Source organism: Teleopsis dalmanni, chromosome 1 (genome assembly GCF_002237135.1).
Source record: "Teleopsis dalmanni isolate 2A chromosome 1, ASM223713v2, whole genome shotgun sequence".
NCBI lineage: Eukaryota > Metazoa > Arthropoda > Insecta > Diptera > Diopsidae > Teleopsis > Teleopsis dalmanni.
In genome coordinates this window covers 19,124,349-19,141,369 of record NC_051846.1, presented here as the reverse complement: position 1 = coordinate 19,141,369, position 17,021 = coordinate 19,124,349, and the positions used below count along the sequence as shown (strand labels likewise).

At 27.2% G+C, this 17,021-nt stretch overlaps 1 protein-coding gene and 1 long non-coding RNA gene across 4 annotated transcripts; both read right to left on the bottom strand.

Moving 5' to 3' along the window:
- Window positions 1-8,216: 8,216 nt before the first annotated feature.
- Window positions 8,217-13,686, bottom strand: LOC119672725. Its single transcript, XR_005251944.1, has 3 exons — window positions 13,544-13,686; window positions 10,495-10,602; window positions 8,217-8,636 (listed from the first exon to the last, which is right to left on the bottom strand). It is a non-coding gene; the product is annotated as an uncharacterized LOC119672725 (long non-coding RNA).
- Window positions 13,687-14,072: 386 nt separating this feature from the next.
- On the bottom strand, window positions 14,073-16,777 carry LOC119673070 (iron-sulfur cluster co-chaperone protein HscB-like). 3 transcript variants are annotated; one of them, XM_038084286.1, is made up of 4 exons: window positions 16,635-16,777; window positions 16,187-16,506; window positions 16,014-16,126; window positions 14,073-14,577 (listed from the first exon to the last, which is right to left on the bottom strand). In XM_038084286.1, exons 1-4 carry the CDS (start codon window positions 16,723-16,725, stop codon window positions 14,190-14,192), a joined length of 912 nt encoding a protein of 303 aa, XP_037940214.1. In that variant the 5' UTR covers window positions 16,726-16,777; the 3' UTR covers window positions 14,073-14,189. The 3 variants fall into 3 exon arrangements, with proteins under 3 accessions (XP_037940214.1, XP_037940217.1, XP_037940215.1); XM_038084289.1 differs by having other exon boundaries at window positions 16,187-16,502; XM_038084287.1 differs by lacking the exon at window positions 16,635-16,777 and having other exon boundaries at window positions 16,187-16,592.
- Window positions 16,778-17,021: the final 244 nt, after the last annotated feature.

The following is a 17,021-nucleotide window of genomic DNA, read 5'->3' as shown; positions in this document are numbered from 1 at the left end:
TATAAAATATTTGCTATAAAACATGTACAAAATACTGTTTTCATGAGTCAGCATAATTTTTAAAATACATAAATAAATTTTTAAACCTGTACTAATGGAAATATTTTAAACTTAAATACACTATATTTCAAGAAATACGTAAATTCATATTAAGAATTTGTTAAACTGGTCAAGTACTGACACCTGATAATTTAGATAGCAACAAATCGTCATATTTATAAAAAAGATTAGATAAATACAGTTCTTGTCTCGGTTTATCTTATATTTTTTTATTTTTTATTTAAATATGTAAAAAATAAGTAAACAATTAGTTTGTAAAAATTTATAAAAATCATGAATACAAAATCTTAACAGGGGGAATCACAAAGTTCACCTTAAACAAATAATTTAAAGATTATAAATTTTAAATTAAGTGATATTTAAAAAAATTATAGCATTTTAATTAATAAATATTAAGAAGCAATATATTGTTGATGATGAATTTTTATAACCTTTTTTAACAAAAAAAATTTAAGATATTTGATGGAAATCTTTGAAGTCAGTAGTCAGCAAGAATAGTAAGTTTAATACAGCAACAACCCGACGTATAATTAGATCCATTTAAGGAGGATTTTAAAACTAATTCAATATTCATATGAAAACATTGAATTAAATAAATTTATTATATGTAATGTAAATAGATCTGAAATATAGTAGAAAGTGTTTGAACTTTCGGAGCAGGAATATTAACTCTAAGTTCAATAAAGGAACTGAGCCGCTCATTGAATATATTCATATATGTACAGCAATCATAAAAGAAAAGAATAAAAAATATTGACAGAATCAGATCAATAGGATTCTTTATGCTAGAATTCTTTTATTAATTTCTTACAAAAATTTGACAAGCTCTTTCCTTTATTAGTATTTGCGAATATATTTGCTTTTACGAATATTCTTTTCAGTATTCAACGAACTAAATACGAAATCATCAGCTACTCATCTGTTAAAAATAAATTCTAAAAATGAAAAGAAAAAAAGTTTTAAAAGAAAAGAAATATATTAGATTATAAGCGAAAAATTACAAAAGCAGTTCTGAAACACAGTTGGTATTATAGAATTTTAGGTTAGCAACATAACATTTCTCCGATCTGAGTCCCGAGTTATCGTAACTTAGAAGGATACAATATAGGTAATGATTTCTTTAGGAAGAAATCTGTCATACAAAAAAAGACTTACAGAACTGACGCTCACTCCCATTAATGTGGTTAAGCGAGCTATTAAAATCTTCAAATTGAAAATATAGAAAGATACTAAGTAGGTGATGAATTCTCTAGGAAAAAATCTATCATGCAAAAAACTCCGCAGAACTAATGCTTACTCCTATTAATGTGGTTAAACGAACTGTTTAAACCAGATTGATTTGAACAGCAGCTAAATTTCAACCTCAAGCAAACAGTGATAAATAGAAAATAAGAGAATTCTCTAGACAGACAGCAGTACTTGCTGGCATCTGACTTATTGGAGATCGGTTGGGTAGAATAGGAATGAGTCACAATATTTATTATCACAGTTGCAACAAAACGAGAAAATAGAAACTCTCATTTTCTCTGCATATGTCTGCTCTTTGGAGGCAAGGGTACCTACTCTTGGTAAACTACTTGTCATTAATTATGAGAAGATAGCTGTTATTAATATCATGTTATTAATATCAATTTAGACAACGAGATGAACAGTTCATACGAAGATAATACAAATCCGCTAATTAAACTCAAGTTACCACATAAACAAACTAAATATAAGACTTTCAAAGAAAAATCATTTTCTTTATGGTAGGTATTATATTGGAATGATCATTCGTGTTATTACAAATGCACAGACAGAAAAGTCACGATCATCTTCTGGTGTATATATATTATGGTCAAAGGTCAGTGACAATACACAAACAACTTTCAAGCCTGGATTCACTGCAAAGTTATGTTGAGTATTTGATGGAATTGAAACTGCTCCAGTCTCGTGCCATACACTTCCATGATAAGTCAGAATAATTTGACTAAAATTGTTTGGTAAGTGTTACTGTACACACCATATAATCCGAACCTTACACCATCTGACTGCCATTTGTTTTGGTCTCCGCAAAACTTTTTTAATGGTGAAAAATTTGCCGACTGAAGAGCTGCTAAAAGTCACTTAAGCAAATGGTCGCAGATAGACCACAGAACTTCTACACTGATCGAATTATAAATCTATCCGTAAAATGATAAAAGGTCATAAATAATAATGACCAATATAAACTTTAACAAAATTATTTTTTAACAAAAAAATATTTTTGAAATCTACCACAAAACAGCGAATACTTTTTATATCACCTAATATATCACACAATATTTTGATATTTATTTGCTTTTTAGAATATTACAATAATTATATATATTTTAGCAGATTCTTTTCGAGCGAACTAGTGAAATAATTATACTCAATTAAAATAATTGCTTTATATTAAGTTTAGTATGGATTAATCACTAAGTACCTAACTTTTCACTACAGGAAATACGTACATTTATCATTAACTTTGATCTAAAAGGTGATAAAATTACACCTAACCGCAAATTAAGAAAAAGTTGTTGCATGATCTGAACTAATTTGATCTTTTGTGAACTATTAATTAAAAGGTTACATCTGAATTATTTTTATAAATATATTCCTATTAAATACTTGGATGTTTTAGCAAAAAATTTTAAAACCAAGTTTTAATGTTTAAGTTAAATTTTTAATATTTAAAAAAACTAAAAATAGGCAGTCTATTTTAAATAGGCTGTCTAAATAACGCTAAGAGCGGTAGTGCTATTCTTTTAATTGACTTATTTATATAAATCAAGTTTTTATAGATATATCCATTGTATCAATTTAAAAATAAGTTATAAATTTGACCTTTATATTAATATATTTCTTATTTATTCTTAGAATTCTTAACTGAGTGTTATGTGGCATTGTCTTCCGCCTGTACTAAACATCACCAGCAGTGAGGAATGTAGACATACAAGATAGGTAATTTCGAACATCGTCTTTGTTTTTCTGTCTAACTCTCTCAAAAGCTTAAACAAAAACTTCGACTCTCTATTGGCTTGAACTATCTCTTAAAATTCATTAATGATACAAATAATCTGTATCGCCATTTTCTTGAAGAACTGTAATCTGGTATCGCTACGGATCTATCAGGTCTATGGGTTAGCTCGGTTATCCAACTCTCACCCATGCACACGTTTTGTGCATTTAAAGGTGAATACATTACAAATAATATTTATAAATAATTTTTGCATCTATAAACTATTTCCGAACACCACAATTACAGATTAACATTACAGACATTCAATGTGTGCTATTTAGATTTGTTGATATCTGAATATAAATTTTTAAATATTGTTATTTAAATGACATATTAATACTAATATTATCACAGTCGACTATTCGACGTAAGTGAATCCCAACTTACTGAGATCGTTGACCTAGCGTAAACCCTAAGATTAATTATAATACTGAATGAGTCACCATAAATGTAGTTGATCTGTAATTAAGAAAAGGTATTTCTTTAGATGTAAAAAACCTTTCTTCAATATTTAACAGTTTTGTAAATAATAATTTAAATATTTTATTTATGCTGTCGATAAATGAAAAATGACAGTGATTAACTCGCGATTAGGAATGCAGTTTTAACTTATCAACTATAAAAAAATATACATATATATATAAAAATAGATTAACTAATATTGCTGGGGATTTTTTTAAATATTGTATAAAGTATAGGAGACAATAATTTCAACTGATAATATCTGATATTTTTTACATGACACGGAAATAGCATGAATGAATAGTTTGAAACGAACTTAAGAATGGAGGCTTGCCATTTCTACTACAAGCTATTACTATGAAATTTACTAGAGAGGTTTCGAACATTTGCGAACTACGACAACAAAAATTTTTTTTAATTATTTTAATTAATTGAATTTTTGTCTGGCCATACAGCTGTTTCAAGTATTACCAAATATCCATCATCAGTGGTCTTTGAAATAATTCTTGTATTTAATCAATTGTAAATAATTTTTTGAGACTGCAGGTACCTTGGGTTAAACCTATACCCTCTATTATAACTCTCTATCTCTATTAGAAACCTCTCTCTATACAATAATTTATATCAAGTAAAACATGCACTTTAACCTTAATTATGACGGCAGTGCATTATTTTTTTTTCAGTAATTAACTTCTACTATTTCATTATCAAAAAATTCTATAGATGACATAGCTATTGGACTCGGGTAATTTATATAGAATATAGAACTGGGAAAGTATGATAATTTAATGACTTTTTAAACTTCATTGCATTTAGTAAATACAAAAGTGCTCAATTACTATATATTATTCAACCATTGTAAAAAATTAAGTAAGTTGCATCATCTGTAGTAGTTTATATTCACCGACAATAGAAATCAAAGATTTGAGTCAAATAATGTATTAAAATGCAACCAAATCAATCTATTTTGCAATCTTTAAGAAACACGTGATCAGAAATGAATCACTTATTATATTGTATAAAAACTGGACCACGAAGAAACCTATTTTTTGACAGAAATAAAACTATTTGAAAACGCTGGACTGACATATATAGCTTAGCTTGTTGTGATATACTCAGCTAAGAGGAGACTATGTTGAAAATAAAACAGGTTATTGTGAAAAAAATATGTTTTATATAAAAAGTAACTAAATGATTAAACTGCCCTCGTATATCAATTGAGAATATAAGTATTACATGTACGAATATATATATAAATATGTTTAATGCACAACACGCGTAGGTACTATGCGGAAATTATTATAACACGAAGTTCAATTAAATAAAATTTTTTTTTAAAAAAACTTGATTTAACACTATATATTAATTAAAATTGGTTTTGAATATTTAATAGTCTTCAACTATGATCATTAGTTTATGTGTTATAAACAAAAACTTAAGACCGGAACAATTCGAACTATTCGAATAATTTAAATAGTATATATAATTGTATATAAACTATATTTGTCGATTAAAAATCATGGTCCACAAATGGTTAAGAAATCAAAACTGATGATATTTAAATGATAATAAGTGTTTGTTGGGATTTATTATAAACTACTAGGACTAAACTTCTAAACTTTAAATACTAAACTCAAATATACTATACACATCAAAGAGAAAAAAGAAAAATTTTAATTAGAATTGGGAAAGTATTAAATGAAACTGAAAAATATCTTTTCGATTTTTGTCACTAGATGGTATTATATCCTTCAATATCTTCTTCTGTCATTCTCATCTCCCAGTGGAGCATAGGGCATCTGTCAACATATACAATCCGATATATTGGGTCACATATAATCGATATGTAAATATTAAAACTTACTGATTGAAGTACTGATATTGAGTCAGTATTAAATCAGTTTTCGCTTTAATACAGAAATCTCCAAAGTCTAACTTGAAAAGCCTATATAGCATGTGAGTGTCAAAACTTCAACCTTACTGATCAAAGCAAGTGGAAGAAAAGTCTAAAATGGAGGAAGCCATCTCATCTATCTCTAGTATCAACTACTCTACTAGCATTAGGCAAGGCTTATATTACACAAAGTCTATTAAATTTTGTTTTGAAAAAAATTGTGAAAATAATTTAGTCTAAAGAACTTAAAATCTATATGTAGAGAATAACTAATAATATTTCTATAACAATATAGAATTAAAAAAATTATAACACTAGAGTAATTATTTAAAATATATTGAATGAATGCGATTAATTTTGCACTTTTTATTAGGATTGATAATATTTATGTGTTTTTTTTTATAACAAAGGCTTCCAATAGTAACTGATAAAATTATTAAAAAGAAACAATGATTCTACACTTTTCAAAGAAAAAAAACGAACTATTATCTATTGGGTATGTAATATATTTTAATTCAATTGAACGTTACAATCAGTTTGAAATAATAAATGATAATAAATCAATTATATTCATTGAGCAATGACAAGTGTGAAAGTTGAAGGTTAAGTATTATAAGAAATGTTAGCTCACATAAAAACTATTTTTACGATTCCACAATTTTTTATGAACATAGATTCCTATTATGATAGACATAATATAAATATTATGACTAAATTATTGATATTATGCATAACCACTGTAGAATACGATAGGAGAAGTATTGTTGATATATAGGATAAGAAACTTAGGGGGTTTGTATTTCATGCCTCGATTCAAATCTGAAGATAATGGATAGAACTGCAAAATTTTAGGAAAGGATTCATGACAGCTACTTAACAGCATTTATTATATGTAAACACAATTTTGTTCTATTCTATTCATTGTTCTATTCTATCTAAATACTTTCAAACATCTATCAGCAATTATCTTTTTTGAAAATATTTATATTAAATGGTTTGTTCAAACAATCAGTCTGTAGGGTTTGAATTTAAAATTTCCAAAAAAGTTATAAAATAGTTTTAATTCATTTTCAACAAAAAAATACTAAACTCTTAATATAAACTACTGTTTTCAATAGGGAGATTTCAATAGAATAGAAGTGAAATTACAACAACAAAATTTTTTATTAGTTTTAATTAATTAAGTTCACTTGCTCATTAATAAATTCACTTGGTATATTAGAACGAAATCATAAATCAGCTGTAGAATAATTAAATTAATTAATAATTTTTTATATTTTTAACTGTTAAATTTCAATACTATTCTGTTTGTAGAGACATTATTTGCCGCATGATTTATATATTCTGTCTTGTGTATAGAACCTAATCTAGATCATGATAATGTTACACCACGATTCGTTTAGCCGAAATTGAAAACTTGAATAAATTTTTCTATACATATTTTATTCTATAATAATTCTGTATTAATTTTGTATTAAATTGATTTTTAAAGTTCGTTTTGACAAAAGAAACTAAATTCCTAATATAAACTATTGTTTTCAAAAGGGAGGTTTTTAATCAAAGAGTAGTGAAATTGCAACAACAAATATTTTTATTATTTTTAATTGAATTGTTAGCCAAACATACAGCTGTTTCGGGTGTTTCCAAAATAATAAAATAGTTTAACTAACCTCACATTAAAGAAGACAATATAGCATTTTTTAATATCACAAGCCATTTTGAAGATTTTAGAAAAAACAGGGTTCTGCACTCCTAGTAAAGTGGAAGATTAAGAACGTAACATATATTTTATGCAAATGGTTAACTCGTACTAAACTTCTTATTTAAGGAATGAAGGTTAGTATGTCTCTCGTTAAGGATTTGCTAATATCTTATAGAGGCAGAAACTTTCTGTTTAATAAAACGTTCTATATTATTCTTTTTATTCTATATTTAAGATGTGAACTCCACTTAACAATATATACATTAGTGTAGTACCTCCAGCTCAAAAAGTACCCGCGGTGTTTTTGAGTTTCGGGAACAGGAAAAAGTCGCACAGCGCCAGATCTGGCGAATATGGTGCCTGAGCAATGACAGTGGTGCCGTATTTGGTCAAAAAATCTCGTACAACAAGAATTTATCATAGTAATAGTAATTCATAGTAATTCATACTTAGGAAAAAATTTTTTTGAAAAAGTCTATTACTTAAAGAGTAATTAACAAACAACAAAATCCGGATACTTTTTGAACAGAAAGTACATATTCATATTATTTTCACAGTATATAATTTTAATTTATCATCAAGATGAATATAAATATCGTCAAAAATATTTTCTAATTAAAAAAAAAAGAATTATAAAGATACATCTAGACTATAGTGTTTTCAGGTCTTTAATGATAACTAATTAAGGCAACTCCAATAAAAAAAATGTAGTCTAATAACATATCTCAAAAGCGTTTCATTCAAAAATTTCACACTTTATACTAGTTTTTAGTCTATTAAAGGATATTATAATATGTACTTTTTTTTAATAAAAATATTAAAATAAACATTAATTTTTTATTATTTTCCTATTAAAAATTTATTAATAAATTTTAATTTGTGAAAAATACATTCCTCTCATATACTCAAGAACTTTCCAGTATAATTTTTATTGATTATTAATGACATGTTTAACATTAAAAATTTCGATTTTAAATTTATTAACAAACAAAATTAATTATAAAAAATTCATTTATAATAAATATTCTACTAATTAGCAATCGCATTTTATCTGCGAAACCAGATACTCACCAAATCGGCACAACACGGCCTCCGGCACCTTCCACAAATTTCACATAAGAAGCTGCAATGTAACTCGAATAATTTTGACCCGGATATTTACGTAGAATTAAGTTGCTCACTTCTTGTGTCAATATGCCAATGATGGGCGTTGGATTTTCTCCATCAGGATTAACTTCCAAATCATCATTGATGTCACGCGCCTTACCTTTCGATAAATTATTCGGGAACGCACTTACATTGCAGACTGTCAGAAAATTTATTAATAAAATTGTTAAAATTATTTTTTTGCACATTATCTCTTTATTTAATTAGCTTTTGTTTTTATTTATGTAATAATTTTTTTTATAATTAATATTTTTTATTTAAAATTTTTTGTCCAATGCTTGTGCCAATTCCGCGGAGCACGTTTTGCCGTGTTAACAGTCAGCAAACTACTAAAAAGAAATATATTATTAACAAGCTAAGCGAATATTGCAGAAGAAAAACAAATTTTTAAACAATTCAGTTTCGTTCTTATAAATAAAAACATTTAATCAAAAATCCAAACAAACTAGAATGAGCTGAGCGCAATACACAATATTTACAACTTTATGAACACTTAAAAATGACACAGTCATTACGACTTAACGTAAATGCTACAATTAAGATGTTATCACTCTTTGATTATCGTCATTTATCAATTTTAGTTACTAATTGACATTAGTAAAAGTCTAACATTTATGATTTCATATTAAACCTTTGTATATTGGTATTAAAGTCGGAAATTATAGTAAAATCATTCTTGCGGGTAAACGGCTTCAAAGTTTTTAACTAATGTCCTTTTGCAATTAATTGATTTATTTAACATTATTAAAGATTATCAATGGATATTACTTTTAATCAAATACCATATGTGATTGATTGGATTGAATTTTCTCTACTAATTGCGTCCTACAATTATTATATCTATATATATACATATATTAACGTGGTTTACTTCGTTTTACTTGTAAGTTGTAAAACTACTACAAGTTCAGGTTACTAACGTACTAGGTTAGGTGACACCGGTGCTAACCCCGAATCCCTAGCGATGCTGTTAAAGATAGGATTAACAAAGTTGTAGCTTTATCAAAGGCTGTCTATTTACCCTGTGTACAAATTCAGTAGTTGCGAAAAAGGTCCCACTGAGCCTATTGACTTATTACAATTGCGAAATCCTCCTACAGTCGATTTCTGTTGCGACTATTACTATTATTGTTTTTGTGGCAGCTTGTAGTTTATATATACCTCGAGTGTGACTATTACGCTGTACTTGATAGCCTATACAGACGAGTAGTTTTAGAACTCAGACTCGGCTACTTCTGAAACCACCAATATCTTTTGTTTTAATTTAATTACTCTGTCAGGATCTAGGTTCGAATCATACTAAGATTTGGAATAAAACATATTTCAAAAAAATCTTTAAAAAATACCTAGTGCCTCAGTCGCAGGAATAAAGCTCAAACACTAACCTAACCTGACTTTTATTTGCTCTTAAATTTGATGAAACCACTGTGCTAAAGAAGAAAATCTAATGAATCATTGTTTAATAGTACTTTTCCACGACAGAAATGGATCATTATGGATGAACATTGACCAGATATTAAAGCAGGTAATCTTAAAACATAATCATTTTGATTCCAGGTTCAGAAAAAGCTGTTGAAAGGCAAAATTGAAAACATATAAGACTCTGAAAGCTATGGCAATCTAAAAAAAAGTATTATCACGGAAAACAATGAATTCCAAAAATTATTTAAAATATCTTAAACGTCTATTGTAATTGTTTAAGATTGTTAGCATCATTATGATAACAAAAAATATATTGGCTGTTGTCTACATAAACATTTTGGTCATAAGAAACCTTTGTTTCGTAATGCTGTTTAAGAGCATTTAGAACCTTTATACAACATATAACCACCAATAAAACATAGCTCCATTACTATACATACTATATACATTTTGTATGGATTTTGTATTAAAAATAGTTTATATAGCTATTTTTAATGCGTATTGAGTTAAGTACAATAGTGTAAACATAGCAATATATTGTCAGTATCAATGAAATAACTTGTTTACAAAAAATGTATTAAGTGATAGCTTTCAATTTTACGGATATTTTGCAGGATATTTTGGAATCCCTATCTAACCTAATTAATTCAAACAAAAAAATATATTAAAAAATTAGTTTCGCCAACCAAAATTCATTTTTAATATACCAGAAATATATTCAAATTTTAATTAGATACAACATATATAAATGTATATAAAACTTACTTCATTTGAAATACAAATATACTAATAGTATTTAATATCAAAGCCCGATCTAACCAAAATAGATCTCCAGTTGGAATTGCCATATGTAGCGTAATATTGTTTTCACACCTGATAATGAGTATAATTTAAACAATTAATTTTGATATTTATTTTTGAGAAAATGAGAATATAAATATTATTGCAATGAACAAACTAATACTAATTTTCTCTCCGCAAATGTAAACAATAATATATATTGGGAAGCACTTTAATGGATAATAAAAAGCACGTTGAAATAGTGTGAGAAAAAACATTCAGCAAACATTAATTAAACTATTTTACAAAGTGTCATATTTTAATCAAAAACGAAAAGACAGTATAACACACTCTAATTCAAGGTATTATAGAGAAGGTCTGTTATAATATATATAAACAATATTTAATACTATTTGTGTTATCATTTAACAAATATACAAAAATTAATTTTAATGTACCCATAAGTTAGCTGTGATATTAAACTTATGATTATAGAATTTAGATAAATCACAACCATTGTTTTCTGAAATCGCTACTACATATAAGACTATACTAATAAAAAAAAAATTAGGTACTAGTTATCTCTGTTTAAATTCTCCTAAGTTCACTAAGGTGTATTATAAATGTGACACTCGAAAGAAAAATGTTTGGACACCGTATGTAAAATCTCTAAAAGCACATGCAATGGTAAAAAAATTCTGGACGCCCTACTATACTTTATGTCTTGAGGTATGTCACAAAAGGATAGATAGATAGACCTCAACCGACAACTGATCGCATTATAATAATTGTGGATGGTTTATCTATAAATTGATAACTGACAACTGTTAGTTTATGTATAATTTTACTATTATATTTATTTTCATTTTAACGACGCACACATATATTGGATTCGCAATTTCCTTATGGACTAAGAGAGTGAAATTTTTTGGGTTCATATCCTACTACTATAATCTTAAAGAAAATCTTAAATACAATGACTTAAACTAATACAATCTTAAATAATATCTCTGTATAAATCCCAACTTTAATTTCTAGGTGGTGCTTCTCGATCTTTAGAACTAGAAGCTCTGATGTCAGAATACAGGTGCCCCAATATAAGTCCTTATAGGAATACACACACTATAATCAAAAGATGATTCACTAATGATTTACAAATGTTTCCTTCGGTAGGAACTCTTTGTCTATTATTATTGTTGTATCCGATCAGGTAAAAAGGGGTGGTCGCTAATTGAGATCTGTGTACACAAGTGGTTCCAAAATATATACCATCCCGTTTCTACAACCAAATAGAGCTAATACAAAAAAAACATAAAAAACGAGCTTAATACTTTGTATTTATTCCAATAGCCAAACAGTTCCTTAAGCCCATAAGTCAAGTACTATAAAATTTGAGATCTTCACTTGATGTAGTAGATTTAACAATAAAATAACCTGGCTTTTCAGTATTTATCTAATATTAGTTGTAGGATATATAACTAGCGAATGAGCTTACAACTTAGTGTGCTACTTTGTGTCGATAATGAATTAAATAAAAAAAGAAGGAGAATATAATTTTAACGAGTACGAGTATTTGGCACTAATGAGAAGTCTATTCATCTCATTATCTGCCTGCTTAGGTCAACGCTCAGTCGTTCAGTTTATATACAGTACACATTTTAATAAATTTATTGCTTTGATATGTATATCTAATTAATTTTACACATATAATTAGAGAATATGACATATTGTCGCAAAAATATACAATTTAGATAAATTTTATAAAAATAAAATCATGCTGACGAAATTAGTTGAGAATCAAAACTGATATATCACGCTCAATATCAACGTTTGAGAAAAATATTTAAAGAAAGTGAATGGTGAAAACTGAGTACATAAATAGATGTGGTAGAGGATGCCCTTCTTAGAATGCTTAAGGAACAGCGGAACTATTTAGGTTAAAAAAACAATACAACAAAAAAAATTAAAAAAAGGATCAGAAAGCATTTTAGGATTTGCGAATGTGATTTCAAAACGCTCGAGTTCAATATGCACAATGGGCTAATAGGTGTAAGCGGATCCTTAGGTTCACCGATATAACAACTTCACCTTACTGTGATTGTAATTTGCATTAATTTTTTTTTTTTAATTTTTTATTTATAAATACTACCTGTAAAAGAACAATCAGTATTACTAATGTATATAGAATAGAAAATGATATATAGACATATGCGAGGCATTTAGTAGTAAACACCGCTAAAAATTAAATTACAACTAATAATGAATTAATAGTTGGCTATAAATATTTAATATCAGTGATTTTACAATACGATTCACGTATTTTAGGTTCTAGGTCGTGTGCGAGTTAGGCTAAGTTGCGTTCTAAATGAGGGAAATTCTAAGTTGTGCCGATAATGTAGTGATGTTTCGATAGGTGTTGATAAATGGCTAAATGTGTGCATTGCAAAAAATCCCAAAAAATCTCCCATTTGATTTAGCATCAACTTAGCCTAATTCGCACACGTCCCTAGTATGCAAATCCGACGTAGAAAATCTTCGTAGTCGACGTAAATGGTTTACATCTGATAACAGTTCGTGTGCTAGTGAATTTGGGTGATTTGATAATTGTTTTAATGTTAATAATTTTAGTGATTTTCTAAAATTAAAATTTAATTTAAATTTGGGACTCTAATATACCAGACAATTGAGTTAAGCTGTTGAAGAGGGATTAAAAAATCCCAATATTGAGATGTAAGTATTCAATGCAAATAAATTCTTTTTTATTTGATGAAAAGTTGAGTACATTTTATTCGTTAGGAATATAGAATCCTACTGCTGATTATTTTAATTATTATTTTATTAATATTTTAAGAAAGTTATAACTAAAACCGTTTATAAATATGTTTTTGCAAAACTGTTTTAGTTTATTTATTTCAAAGTAAATAAATTATTTTTAAAAAAAAATGTTTTATTAAAAATTGCATATATAAATATATTATAAAGTATATATTTACTTTGTTATAATTTATAACTGTATATATTTCCATATACTTACCATAAAATTCCACAAGGGGTAGTATTAACAACCCTGCCTCTGTATTTTCCAGTGCAAAAAATATGCTTCAATACATCAAAACACAATCATTATCCACAATTAATTTTTTTGTATTGCTAAAATATTTTAATTAATTTTTTGCTTATTTTTATTCACTTATTAATTAATAAAATTACTTCAATATATAAACACGATATATAAACATTTTAATTTCACTTATTTACAAACCGACTATAAAAAGCGCTCTATTTCGCGCATTATGTCAAACTGCCGAGCAGCTGATGTGTCGACTAAAATGCTGTGGTGTTGTTATTGTTTTTCCAACTCGCTGGCATTGCAATTTGTTTATTTCCGTCATTTATTTGCACTTTTTCTTTAAATCACATAACAAAAATGACTTCATTATCGTGTTAAATTGCCATTGAAATAGTAACGACAAATACTATAGATAAATTTAATGAACATTAATTTAGTTTAAATAATATAATTTATTTTATTCATATAATAAATATTCTTTCATTCAGTGCCAAAAAACAAAAATTACTTTTAGAAGAATATATAACCTAATTTACATGACTTATTTGAAGTTATTTTTAGTATTGAATATATTAAAATATATTAATTACATATATCTTATGTTTGATAATTATTCGTCTACTAACGTTTGCAATTTGTTTTTTATACTGTTTTGTATACTTAATAGATATTTCATTTCCACTAACACAGACTTGGCACCATTAATATCATCTAAACCAAAACATTTTTCCAATTTAGTGATTTCATTTTGTAGATCAACTTCAATTTCTTTATATAATTTTTGCAAATCTTGTTTAGAGTTAGCAGCTTCTACATCCTCATTTCTTTCCATCATAATCATTAGAAATTCTTTATTGATAGAACTATTGTCTTGTGGAATCTCGTGTCCTTGCATTTTAAGTAGATATTGACCACGATCAATAGGTGTTAGTAGTGTCTTATAAGCTTTATTGATAAGTGAACTCCAATCGGCTGAATTGTTTTGCTCTCGCGTTGTTCTAGAAAGAAATGAAAATTAATTAAATTAATTAAAAGAGGGGTTTTGAAGATACCTCGAGTTAATAAAGAATAAAAGTGCTCAAGTGCACTGGCTCAAATAGCTTCAACATAATAAAAGGAACATTTCAAATGTATTAATATAATGGAAAACAAATTAAATAAAATAAATACTTATTTAAAGAAGCATCGAATTAAATAGATTATTTAAATATAAATATTTTTCTTTGTATACTTAAATAAAACTATAATACTTTTACATAAAATTAACATAACTTCAAGTTAGAACATACAAGTCAAGTAAGGCTTTGGTTCAGTTGGATAATTAACACTGACTTTGAGCTTCAAATTTGGTAGGGCACAAGTTCAACTCTTGATACTTAATGGTCGCTAAAAATTATATATGAATTATTAAATACAAGGAATATTTATAAAACACCACTGCTGATGGGTATTTGGCAATATACGATACAGCTGTTTGGTCAACCAAAAATTCGATTAATTATTAAATAATAAAATTTTGCCGTTATAATTAACTACTGCTCAAAACACCTCTCTATTACCTCTTTATAACGATAGCTTCTATTAAGAAGCATGGTTGTTTTCATATAATTGACTTTAAAAATCAAATTCAATATTAAACCATAATAGTTTAAAATAATAGATATTTGCATAATATGTTTCCACTAACATCATTAAACCAGTTAACTTACTTGAGACTGCTTGAATTACTTGAATCTCAAGTATATTAACTGGTCCAGTGGAAAGCTACCTTAAGCGTCACTCAAAACGATATGTGTCAACTTTAGTTAAATTAAAATTCTGTATACCTACTGAATTATTTAAATCAAGGATCGATCTGGTGCTGTTAATTGAAATCTTTTAAAGTGAAAAATAAAGAACGTTAACACCTGCAGATTTTTATGATTTTATGATTATTCAAATTCTCTGCTATGATCGCCATTTTTAACAAAGTTCCCAAAAAAACTTTTGAAAAGTTGAAATAAGGTTTATCTACAATAATTACATGCGAATATTTTAGAGCATGTTTGTCATTACTCTCATGATCAAAGTTAATTATTTTACTGTTTTATCTAACTCGAATATTTAGGGAGTATGAATGTGTTAAGGGTTCGGTTACACTTAATTAATCAATTCGTTTAAATTTAATATAGCTTTAGACAAATTTAATTTATATTTTTTGGATCTATCACATTTGCTTTGAGTTATTATATGGTAACGCAATTGGCCAATAGGCTTAAGTAAAGCCTTCAAAACCCCGGTATAAACTCACCTACTTTTGTTTTATGTCACAACCGATTTAAAGCAATACTTTCTTAAAAGTTACCGCAATATATTTATATAACTTTAATTGAATGTAACTTCTTTACTTTGAAAACCAATAAAAAACTTTTATGCACACTTAACGCCCACTTACTTATTGCTGAATTTATCTGGATGCACTAGAGTTTGCAACTTCCGAAATTGTTGTGTTAGCTTCTGTCGTTCAATTTCAAAACTCTTAGGGAAGTTAAGTAAATCGAAATAATTCTATAAAAATAATTCAAATATTAAAATTGAATAGTTCTAATAATATTTCATGTTATTTACAATTTCCATGTCAACATCTTGCAAGAAGCCGCATTCCTCGCAGAGCATATAATGTTTCCTTTCGCCTGTTTTTTTGCAATTCCAACAGCCTACTGCTTCTCCAATTGATGGCACATAGTTTCGTACTTGATGGGCACTATTTTTAGACTGAGTTTCTTTAGCTGCCCATTCCACCTGCACGTTGGGCCACCTGTGACTATAGTTGGTAGAGAATTCCCTGCGTACATTGGCACATAAAACTTTATGGCACAGTTCATTCACATTTTTTGGTTTAGATATATTTTGCAAAATCACTGCCGCTCGTCGCATCGTTAACCTGTCTTATTGATAAGCTTTTATTATCTAATTACATTGATAAAAATAATGAACTCTTCCATAATATGTGTTAGAATGTGCATAGCACAACAAAAAAGAAAAAAAAATGATATAAAAACAGTGCTACCAATACCTTTCAAAAACGTGATGCCTATTGTTAAATATTCCTTTAAGAAATTTTTATAAATTAGTAAACAATAAAAGCTATTGAAACTTTTATTCATTATTCAGTCAACGTTAATGAATATATACGAACGCGTGATCATATTTTCACTATTTATTTCAATACCAAATCTTCTGTCATTAAAACGAAGCATACTATTTGAATATATTAAAAACTATATATACTAAATATACACGATGTAAGTACTAAACAAACCTTCTTTACATCAAAAGTTCTTTTTGACATTTGTTATACTTGTCAACGAATTATTTTCCTTTTCAGTTCAACCAATCGCTGCCTGGTTTCATGTAAGTAATATAATCTACATGATTTCTTAATTAATTCATCATAAACTTT